This window comes from Muscardinus avellanarius (assembly GCF_963383645.1).
Source record: "Muscardinus avellanarius genome assembly, chromosome: 3".
In the NCBI taxonomy this organism is placed as follows: Eukaryota; Metazoa; Chordata; class Mammalia; order Rodentia; family Gliridae; genus Muscardinus; species Muscardinus avellanarius.
This window is the reverse complement of record NC_137788.1, coordinates 6851665-6862613: the sequence shown is the minus strand read 5'-3', so window position 1 is coordinate 6862613 and position 10949 is coordinate 6851665. Positions and strand designations below refer to the sequence as shown.

Sequence of the window (10949 nt, the reverse complement as noted above, 5' to 3'; positions counted from 1 at the left end):
CCCGGCCCAGGCACGCTGCTTTGTGACTGCCAGCTGCCCGCCGCGCCCAGGGACGTGTCCAGCGTGGGCTGCAGGCGCGGCCCAGCGGCCCCGGCTGCCCCTCTGGACGCCACGCTAGCCACTGTGGGGCCCCTGGCAACACGGCTTTCCTAACAAAAACAGTCACCGCGGCCAGCGGGAGAGCAGAACAAACTCTTCTCTGTGGCCCGCGAGCTCCGGGGCCACTTCCATTGTGTACAGCCGAATTCACCTTCCCCAGAAACACCTGCCGCAGGCAATGCGGTCAGCAATAATGGTGTATGTACAGCTGGAGAGATTAACCAAGTCCGAATTATTAATCCTAAATTATATTGTTAGTGGAAATGGAACCGCTTTGTACAGTCAATAAAACGATCAGTCACTTTTCACCGAGACGCCCAGTTTTCTGTGCGTAGGAGCGGTGGCCCCGGCCCTGCTGGCGTGGGCACTTCCTGGGGTCGCGGGTGCACATGACCTCCTCCGCTGACGCAGGGCAGAGCAAGTCATTAAATGTGAGACCGAGCCGGGCGCGGTGCTGCCCGCTTGTGATCCCGGTCACGCTTGTGATCCAGTACTTGGAAGCTTAGACAGAAGGATCGCAGATTTGAGAACAGCCTCAGCGCCGGGAGACGCTCCTCAACCTAGTGGGTGAGGCCCTAGTTCAAAATAAAAATGAAATATGGCTGGGGTGTAGCTCAGAGGTAGTGCCCTTGGGCTCAAGCTCCAGAACCACACACACGCACCCAAAAGTAAGGTGGGGCGAGCCGTCACCCATTCTCAGGTACCTAGTGAATATGGAGGGGCCCTGGAGGCGAGGAGGCCTGCAGGAGGGGGAACGGAGGAGCAGGTGCCCAGGTGCCCCTGCACCAATATGGCAGAACTGGAGGGGTTTTTCCCTAAAGACGTGAATAGAAGTGTGTGTGTGTGTGTGTGTGTGTGTGTGTGTGTGTGTGTGTAATGAGAATGAGTAAAAAATAGGGAGAGAAACTGGTTGTGGTGGTACAGGCCTGCAATCCCAGTGCTTGGGAGGCTAAGACAGGAGGATTGTAGGTTTGAGGCCAGTCTCAGCAGCTTAGCAAGACTCTTGGTAACTTAGTGTCACCCTGTTTCAAAAATTTTTTTAAAAGGGGGGGGGGGGTAATAGCTTGAAGGTAAAATGCCCTGGCTTCAATCCCTAGTACACAGAGGAGTTAGGGTAACTAGCGCTCTGGGCCTCAGGAGACAGCAGCGTGGGAGCTGGTTTTGTGGGTGCAGGATGGGGAGTCTCACCGGCAGAGTCCAAGGACTGTCTGAGGGCCTCAGGAGGTGCATAGCCCGGGGCCGTGGTTGAACCATCCTTGACCTCCTGCAGCCAAGCTCTGTGCTGTGGGAGGGGCAGAGAACAGCCAAAAATGGGGGCTCTCGGGTCTGGGGAGGGGGAGGTCTGAACCCAGAGTTGAGTGACAGCGTCACTCTTCTGAATTTACTCAGGTTAACAGCAGCACCCGGAGCCCGGAGGGTCTCGAATCTGGATAGCTATTCACCTGGGTTTCAGCCCTTGTTATGATACTTAGTGGATTGTTCAACATGGTCAAGTTTTTTAACTTTTCTGTGCCTCAACTGACGATGGAACTAATGATAAAAATCTCACTTGGGCCGGGCGTGGTGGCGCACACTTGTAATCCCAGCATTCGGGAGGCTAGGACAGGAGGATCGGGGTTCGAGGCCAGCCTCAGCTACTTAGTGAGACCCTTGGCAACTCAGTGAGAACTTGTTTCAAAATAAAGAATAAAAAATAGAGTAGGGGGTGTAGCTCGGAGGTAGAGTGCCCCTGGGTTCTATCCCCAGACCCACAAAAAAATAAAAAATAAAAAAAATTAAAGAATAAAAAATAGGGCAGGAAGTGTAGCTTGGAGGTAGACTGACCCTGGGTTCCATCCCCAGTACCAATAATAGTAGGATTCAGGGAGCACTGCATCATCGGAGGGGGCTCTGGTTCCTTCCGGGTATCTAATGTGGGCAACATTGTTTGGCGGCTGAGTGACAGGTTTGAGGAAAAGATCATATAATTTTTGGACATCTTAAAAAGGAGGGGCTTATAGCCAGGCGTGGTGACGCACGCTCGTCATCCCAGCATTCGGGAGGCTGAGACAGGAGGATCGCGGTTCGCAGACAGCCTCAGCTACTCAGTGAGGCCCTCTGCAACTCAGTGAGACCCTGTTTCAAAATAAAGAATAAAAAATAGGGCTGGGGGTGTAGCTCAGAGGTCGATTGCCTCTGAGTTCCATCCCCAGACCCGCAAAAAAAAAAAAAAAAGGAGCTAAGGGACATGAAAAGATACCCAGAAAGCCAGGTGCAGTGGTGCACACAGTAATCCCAGTCCTTGGGAGGCTGAGGGAAGAGGATCGCAGAGTCAAGGTTCAAGGTCAGCCTTAGCAACTTAGCAAGACTGTCATGAACTTTGTGTGAGACCCTGTTTGAAATTAAAAAAAAAAAAAATGGAAGGCCCTGTATCAAAATAAAGAATAAAAAATAGGGCTAAGGTATAGCTCTGAGACAGAATGCCCCTGGGTTCCATCTCCAGTTCCAGAAATAAAAAAGTAAAGATCTGAGACTAGGAGAAAGCCCCCGCTTGCATGCGATTGCCCGAAGGGTACGGAGCACGAGGCGACACGCCTGGAGACGCAGCCTCATCCGATAGGGACACCCGGAGCCCACGAGGAAGACGGAGCAGCCGGCCCTGCCGTCCGCTGTGACCAGAAAAGGGAGCATCTCTGGGACCCGATGCCCTGGTGACTCGGGGAGCCTCTGAGGGGCAGAGGGCCGAGGGCCGCTCGTCCAGGCCAAGGACGGCGCCGGGCAGGAAGGAGAGATTAGAACACCGGCGTGTGGTCGTGGTCGTCTCCTCCTCCTCCGTCTGCCCCGACGTCCTCCTGCAGGTGACAGATAAATAGCCAGGGTACCGCGGAGGCCGCCTTGGCTGTGGGGCCACCGAAGGGCAAGCTTACCGGGGCTCTGGGACAGTCGGAACAGACACATGCTCGAACGGAGGGTCTTGGCAGGGTGGGCTTTAAGTGGCGACAGCAAAGACCGCGGGCGCAGGACTCAGGGGCGTTAGGAGCCAACTCAAGGTGATATGCTCAGAACCTAAATCAGGCAGGTACAAGGTTGGTTTAGCCCATAGATTCCCAAATTTATTTATTTATTTATTTATTTATTTATTTATTTATTTATTTTTATTATTATTTATTTATTTATTTATTTTGCGGTACTGGGGATTGAAAACCCAGGGGCATTCTACCTCCGAGCTCTACCCCCAGCCCTACTTTTAATTCTTTTTTTTTTTTATTTTTTTTTTGGTGGTACTGGGGGTGGATCCCAGAGGCTTTCTACCTCCGGGCTATACTCCCAGACCTTTTTTATATTTTATTTGGAAACAGGGTCTCACTAAGTTGCTGAGAGCCTCACTAAGTAGCTGAGGCTGGCTTCGAACCCGCGCGATCCTCCTGTCTCAGCCTCCCAAGCGCGGGGATGACAAGCGTGCGCCACCACGCCCGGCTTTATTCTTTATTTTGAAACAGGGTCTCACTGAGTTGCAAAGGCCTCACTAAGTAGCTGAGGCTGGCTTCGAACCTGCACATTCCTCCTGTCTCAGCCTCCCAAATGCTAGGATTCCAAGCGTGTGCCCCTACTCCTGGCTAGATTCCCAAATTTATTGACTTACATAAAAATAAATTACTCAGCACCTCCCCCACGTACTTCTACCACCCCCTAATATTTATTTGATGTCCACCATTTGCACCCAAGGCTACTACAGACTCAGTCCAGCCTTTCCCCCAGCAGGCAGCATCACTGGCTTTGTGGATCTATGCCTAATCTGTGTCTAGAGGCTGGAGTGATTCTCTAGAGCTCAGAGCCTCCAAAGAGGACACAGCTCTGCACACTTTAATTTTAGCCCAGAGAGACCCAGATTGGTCTTATGACCTACGGAACTTCAAGACAATAAACTATCATTGTGCCGGGCGTGGTGGCGCACCCCTGTGATCCCAGCATTTGGGAGGCTGAGACAGGAGGATCATGGTTCGCAGACAGCCTCAGCTACTATTTAGTGAGGCCCTTTGCAACTCAGTGAGACTCTGTTTCAAAATAAAGAATAAAAAAGCCGGGCGTGGTGGCGCACGCCTGTAATCCCAGCATCCGGGAGGCTGAGACCTGGAGGATCGCGGTTCGCGGACAGCCTCAGCTACTTAGTGAGGCCCTCTGCAACTCAGTGAGACCTGGTTTCAAAATAAAGAAGAAAAAATAGGGCTGGGGGTGTAGCTCGGAGGTTGAATGCCCCTGGGTTCCATCCCTAGACCCGAAAAAAAAAAAAAAAAAAAAAAAAAAAAAAAAAAAAAAAAAAAAACTATCATTGTGTGGAGCTCCAGAATTGGAGGCAATTTGTTATAACACTGTTAAAAACTAATAGAGACTTTGGCCCTGGGAATCGGGGTGCTGCTGTAACCCCTAAATACTTAAACACCTGAATATAAAAATGGCTTTGACATTGGGCACGGGAAGAGATTGGAAGAATATTGAAGACCATGGTAGAAAAAGCCTAGATCAGCCAGCATGGTGGCACACACCTGTAATAATCCCAGGACTTGGAGGCTGAGACAGAAGGTTCACAGGTTTGAGATGACCCTTAGCAGCTTAGTGAGGGCCTCCACGACTTAGTGGGGGTATGACTCACAGGTAGAATGCCCCGAGGTTCAATTCCCCAGTACCAAAATAAATAAATAAGCAAATGAATAAATGGAAAGGCCTAGATTGCGTTTGCCTTGGTCTACTGCCTCACACCAGTTAATTCATAGAGAAGAGAAATTTATTTCTCAGTTCTGGAGGCTGAGATTCAAAGAGCTTGGTGCTGGCATCAGGTGAGGTCCTCGCTCAAGCATCGCATGGTGAAGAGTATCACGTGGTCAGACGGAGATGATTCCAACATGAGCACCTTTGTTCAGTATTTTGCGGGCTTATTTAACACTTGTGTGAGTCAGCTTTCTATTACTACAACAAAATGCCTAAGATGATCAATTTAAAAAGAAGAAAGGTTTATTTGGCTCAGTGTGGGAGGTTTCAGCCCACAGTCAGTTGGGCCTGTATAGAGACACTGCATCATGAAGAAAGTTCATGTTAGAGGAAACCCATTCACCTCATTGCCAGGAAATAAAAGAAAGGAAGAGACCAATGTCACACAGTCCCCTTCAAGGGCATGACCCCAAACCTCCCAGGAGGCCCCACCGCCTAAAGCACCACCACCTCCCAACAGACCACACTGAGCACCAAGGCCTTCAACACATGAGGCTTTGGGGGACAGTGCAGATCCTAACACTGAATACCACTAAGTGTAATTAGAAGTAATCACGTTGCTTTTGCGTGTGGTGTGGTGTGTGTGTGGTGTGTGTGTGTGTGTGTGTGTGTGGTATGGTGTGGTGTGTGTGTGTGGTGTGTGTGTGTGTGTGTGTGTGTGTGTGTGTGTGTGTGTTACTGGGGATTGAACCCAAGGCTGACCACATGCTGGTCAAACACTGTGCCACCATGGTTCACCCCAGTCCTTTTTATTTTATTTTGAGACAAGGTCTTGCTAAGTTGCCCAGGCTGGACTCAAACTTGCGATCTTCCTACTTCAGCCTCCCAAGGCTAGGACCATAGGGGTGTGCCACCACACCCAGATACAGTTGTTTTGGGGTTATTTTGTTTGTTTGTTTTGGTAGTGGGGCTTGAACACAGGAGTGTCCCACTTTGCAGCTATACCCCCAACCCCTTTTTTTTTTTTTTGGTGGTGGTGGTGGTGGTATTGGGGATTGAACCCAGAAGCATTCTACCTCCAAGCTGTACCCTCAGGCCTCTCTTATTTTACTTTTATTTTTGTAATTTGGAAACGAGGTCTCACTAAATTCTAGAGGGCCTCACAAGGTTGCTGATGCTGGCCACAAACCTATGATCCTCCTATCCCAGCCTCCCAAGTACTGGAATTACAGGCATGTGTCACCATGCCTGGCTCATCCTGCCATTTTTCTTTTAAAGCATCTCATTTTCTCTTCCCCCCACATGCAAAATTAGTCCCAAAGCATGTGAGGAAGCCTAGATGGAGAAATAACACAGGAGAAGCATCCTAGGTGTCAGGTTTCTTTTTTTTTCTTTTTTTCTTTTCTTTTCTTTTCTTTTTTTTTTTTTTTTTTGTGTGTGTGGGGGTCTGGGGATGGAACCCAGGGGCATTCGATCTCTGAGCTATACCTCCTGCCCTATTTTTTATTCTTTATTTTGAAACCGGGTCTCACTGAGTTGCAGAGGGCCTCACTAAGTAGCTGAGGCTGTCTGTGAACCGCGATCCTCCTGTCTCAGCCTCCCGAATGCTGGGATTACAAGCGTGTGCCAGCACACCCGGCTAGGTGTCAGATTTCTAAAACTGCTCAGTTTCTAGGAACCAATGTCAGGTGTACGGCCATGCCACCCTATAACACCATCCTGCCCGCACGCATCTCATCTAGGGACCAAGGGCGGACGGTGCCTTTCCCCTCCTTTGGGCAACTGGAGCTTCTGGAATCAGGCATGGTGGATGCAAAGACAGAACCCACGCCGTGCATGAATATCTTACCAAACATCAGCGCATATCTATTGACCTGTCCCAGGGCAACACGCTCCTGGGGAGAGCCGGCAGGGTCCAGAGGACAAGAGGACCATAAAGCCAGGCCCATCGGGTGCCACCGTGGTTCCGCAGGCTTCCGGCACAGAGCAGGGTCCAGGCATCCCTGACGGCGCAGCACACCTGTTCTCACACCTGGACGGGATGGAGAACCGAGAGACCCCTCCCCCCGCCCCACCCAGGGAGCCGGTAAGCGCCCTCAGCCTTTCCTAAGTCATGCCGCATCTCAGGGTGGAGCTGAAGGCTCTGGGGATGCTTCTAGCTGGGAGGGGGCTGGGGATTGTGCCCCCAGAGAGAGCAAGATGGGAGGTGGACATCCAGGGCTCACCGCTAAGATGCAATCGCAAACTCCTAGAATAGGGGATCTCGGGGACAGCTGGGCACGCCCCTCTCCTCCCCGACCTCCTGTCCCCGCCCTCGGGGGAGGTGGCCCTAAACTCCTCCGGACCCTCACTCTCTGTGCAGCTGGTGCCAGCCCAGGGCTGGGGCCCGTGGCCGCCGATGCATGGTGGGTCCAAGGCCACAGCTGAGCAGCTGGCTCCGTGGGGCTCCAGGGCAGCCATGGACCAGTCTGCGTTCTTCCCTATCCCTGGACTTCGGCCCTCGGGCCAGCTCCTCCCTAGGCGGCTCTGACACTGCAGCGGCCACAGAAACCCCTGGCCCCACGCTCCCCTCCGCAGCCCGTAACTGCGGCTCCCTCGTGGGTGCGGGCCTTGACTTCCCAGGGAAAGAATTTCAGCGGGTCCCAGTCAGAAACAAAGTATTTAGAAAAACGAGATTTACACATTCAGGGGAGAATGCGGGCCACCCCGGAACTGACAGAGGCCCTTGGGAGTGCGGGAGGGGTGGCGGGGACTGGGGAGGGCACAGGCGCGAATGGTGGCTGGGCATCCTCCAGACCCTCCAGTGGGGAATCTATTACCCCATCATAGAAAAGCTGGAGGGAGCCGGGCGTGGTGGCGCAGGACTGTAATCCCAGTACTTGCGAGGCTGAGACAGGAAGATCACGGGTTTGCAGCCAGCCTCGGCTACTTAGTGAGGCCCTTTGCAACTCAATGGGACTCTCTGTTTCAAAACAAAAAATAAAACAGGACTGGGGGGATGAGGCTCGGAGGTAGAATGCCCCTGGGTTCCATCCTCAGTACCACAAAACAAAACAAAAACAACAACAAAAAAAAAAAATAGGAAAGCTGGAGAGTTTCCTAAATTACGGGTCTCTCCAGATAGCATATCTGTCTTAAGAGTGCCGCAGGGAATTATAGTTTGTTTTGTTAATTTAAGATTTACAGATTGCCCAAGAATTTAGGAGAGCCTGGGAGAGAAAACTGATTCAGGGAGTGGAAGCTGAGACCCTTCAGCCCCAGGCTCTTATCTTACAGCTCTGGGCTCTGCCTCTCTGTTTGATTCCTCCTACATCATACCCAGGCCGCCGCTCAACAGACGTTTCTCCCAAGGCCTTCCCTGACACCTGCCGAGAGGGCCCCTCGGCCCCACGCACTTCTACCTGTCACCCTGTTTTATTGTCCTCAAGGCAATTTATTTACACTTACTTATTTATTGTGGTACGGGGGATGGAACCCAGGGGCATTCTACCTCCGAGCTCTACTTCCAGCCCTACTTTTTATTCTTTATTTTGAAACAGGGTCTCACTGAGTTGCAAAGGGCCTCGCTAAGTAGCTGAGGCTGTCCTTGAACCACAATCTTCCTGTCTCAGCCTCCCGAATGCTGGGATTATGAGCGTGCCCACCACGCCCAGCTTTCTTATAACATTTTAGTTGCTTGGCATTAGCGCACGCTCCCTTTCTCCCTCTCCCTCTCTCTCTCTCTCTCTCTCTCTCTCTCTCTCTCTCTCTCTCTCTCTCTCTCTCTCTCTCTCTCTCTCTCTCTCTCTCTCTCTCTCTCTCTCTCTCTCTCCTCACCAGAAAGTCAGCTCCGGGGGGGCGGTGCCTCGCTGGGCCTCCCAAACTTCTATGCCATCTCAGGGGCCCCGCCCGGGACCAGAAGATGCTCTGCTAGCCCTTCAAGGGGACCATCAAAGTGTCTGAGAAATTAGGGCGCAGAGCTTGGGGCTGCCAGCTTGAACATCCCCCCAGCCAGCCACCTCCTCCCCTCCCCTGGACACGGCCTGGGCCCCTGTGAGCCCCACTTTTGCTCCACAGTGGAGGGAGGGGAGCAGAGGCCCGGGGGCCCCAGCAGCAGCCCCGCGGAGCCCCTGAGTCCAGCCTTGTCTCCGCCATAGCTCCAGCCCACGCTGCTGCTCGCGACGCTGAGCGCCGCCTTCGGCTCCGCCTTCCAGTACGGCTACAACATTGCGGTGGTCAACACGCCGCACAAGGTGGGCTGGGGTAGCGGGTCAGCCAGGCGGGCCCAGGCAGGAGGTGGCCGCCCCCTGACTGTTGGAAGCCGCCGCCTCGCGTCTGGAGACCAGGGGTGACGGGAGGTGTCTCCCCCAGGGCTGCCACCCTCCCTAGGCACGAGGGGATGCGGAGGAAACCGGACTCTCTGCCCAGGCTCTCTGGGTCCTCAGCCCCATCGCCCTCAGCCTGGAGACAAAGACAATGGGTTACGCTGGACATGGCGGTGCACGCCTGTAATCCCAGGATTTGGGAGGCTGAGACAGGAGGATTGCAGTTTCGAGGCCAGCTTCAGCAATTTAGCGAGGCTTTCAGCCACTTAGTGAGACCCCGTTTCAAAATCAACAGGGCTGGAGGTGTAGCTCAGAGGTAGAATGGGTTCAGTACCCAGTGCCCACCCCCCAAAACCAATGGGTCAAGGAATAGACGCAGACCTTAGGGACTGAGGTCGGGGGTGGAGAGCAAAGGCAAGGGAGAAGGCGGGGAGAACTGGGGCGGAGCGTCCCTGAGGCCCAGGCAGGGAGGGCCGGCAGCGCTGGCTGAGGGACCCGGCACTCCGGCCTCGCGGAGGGATGAGCGCCCCTGACGAGGGCCGCAGAGAGGAGAGCCGGGGCGAAGGTTTGGTTGGAGGAGCTCGAGGGAGGACGTGTTTGTATGGGGATTACTTAATTGCACATATTCTTTTTTCCAGTACTGAAGTTTGAACCCAGGGCCTTGCGCTGGCTAGGCGAGTGTTCCCCCAACTGAGCTCAGGTCTTTTTTGAGACAGGGTCTTGCTAAGTTGCCCAGGTGAGCCCCAAACTTGGGAGGAGAGCAGAGGCCCAGCCCAGACTTGATCTCGGGTCTCCCAAGTGGCTGGAATTACAGCTGTGCACCACCATGTCCACTTATGTGTGTTTTATATATATGTACATATGTTTGCATATTTATAATTATTACCACCGATAGAACATCTTTTTTTCTCTACTTATATGGTGCTGGGAATTAAACCCAGCGTCTCCTATATACTCAGCTAGAGCTCTACCCCAGCCTGCGAACTTCTTTTCTTTTTCTATTTTTATTTTTCTTTTATTTTATTTTATTTTAGTGGTACTGGGGATGGAACCCAGGGACATTCTACCTCTGAGCTACACCTCAGCCCTATTTTTTATTTTTTGTTTGAAAACAGGGTCTCAGCCGGGCGTGGTGGCGCACGCTTGTAATCCCAGCATTCGGGAGGCTGAGACTGGAGGATCGCGGTTCGTGGACGGCCTCAGCTACTTAGTGAGGCCTTCCGCAACTTAGTGAGACCCTGTTTCAAAATAAAGAATTAAAAATAGGGCAGGGGGTGTAGCTTGGAGGTAGAATGCCCCTGGGTTCCATCCCCAGACCCACAAAAAATAAATAAATAAATAAATAAATAAACAAACAGGGTCTCACTGTATGGCAAAGGGCCTCACTAGCGGAGGCTGTCTGCAAACAGCCATCCTTCTGCCTCAGTCTCCCAAATGCTGGGATTACAAGCGTGTGCTACCACACCCGGCTTTTTGTTTTTTTATTTTTATTTATTTATTTATTTATCTTTGTTGGGGGGGGGTGCTGGAGGATGAATCACCCAGGCACATTCTACCTCCAAGCTCTCAGCCCTAGTTTATTTTTTATTTCGAAACAGGGTCTCACTAAGTTGCTGAGGCTGGCTGTAAACCCGTGATCCTCCCGAGTACTGGGGTTATTAGTTCAATCTCAGAAACAAAAGCAGAGAGTCCAGGGGTTCAGCTGCGTCCTATGGGATGTGGGCAGGATGGTCCTTCTGGGCCTGTCTCCCTTTCTCTCGAACCGCGTGACCCCACAGGCTGGGGACGGTGTGTTTTTTAGGTCTTGAAGTCGTTTTACAACGAAACCTACTTCGAGCGGCACGGCGCGTTCCTGGACGA

General features: G+C 52.4%; 1 protein-coding gene across 1 annotated transcript in view; it reads left to right on the top strand.

Annotated features, from left to right (window-relative positions):
- Window positions 1-6483: 6483 nt before the first annotated feature.
- The window catches only part of SLC2A7 (solute carrier family 2 member 7), a gene marked incomplete at both ends in the record, with an annotated part of 19928 nt that continues 15462 nt past the window's right edge, over window positions 6484-10949 (top strand). Inside the window, 6 exons of the mRNA XM_080691271.1 lie at window positions 6484-6586; window positions 6669-6871; window positions 7148-7190; window positions 7237-7430; window positions 8922-9017; window positions 10891-10949. The exon at window positions 10891-10949 is cut by the window's right edge and continues 102 nt beyond it. Coding sequence (XP_080547397.1) covers window positions 6484-6586; window positions 6669-6871; window positions 7148-7190; window positions 7237-7430; window positions 8922-9017; window positions 10891-10949 — 698 coding nt within the window. The remainder of the gene's footprint in view (window positions 6587-6668; window positions 6872-7147; window positions 7191-7236; window positions 7431-8921; window positions 9018-10890) is intronic.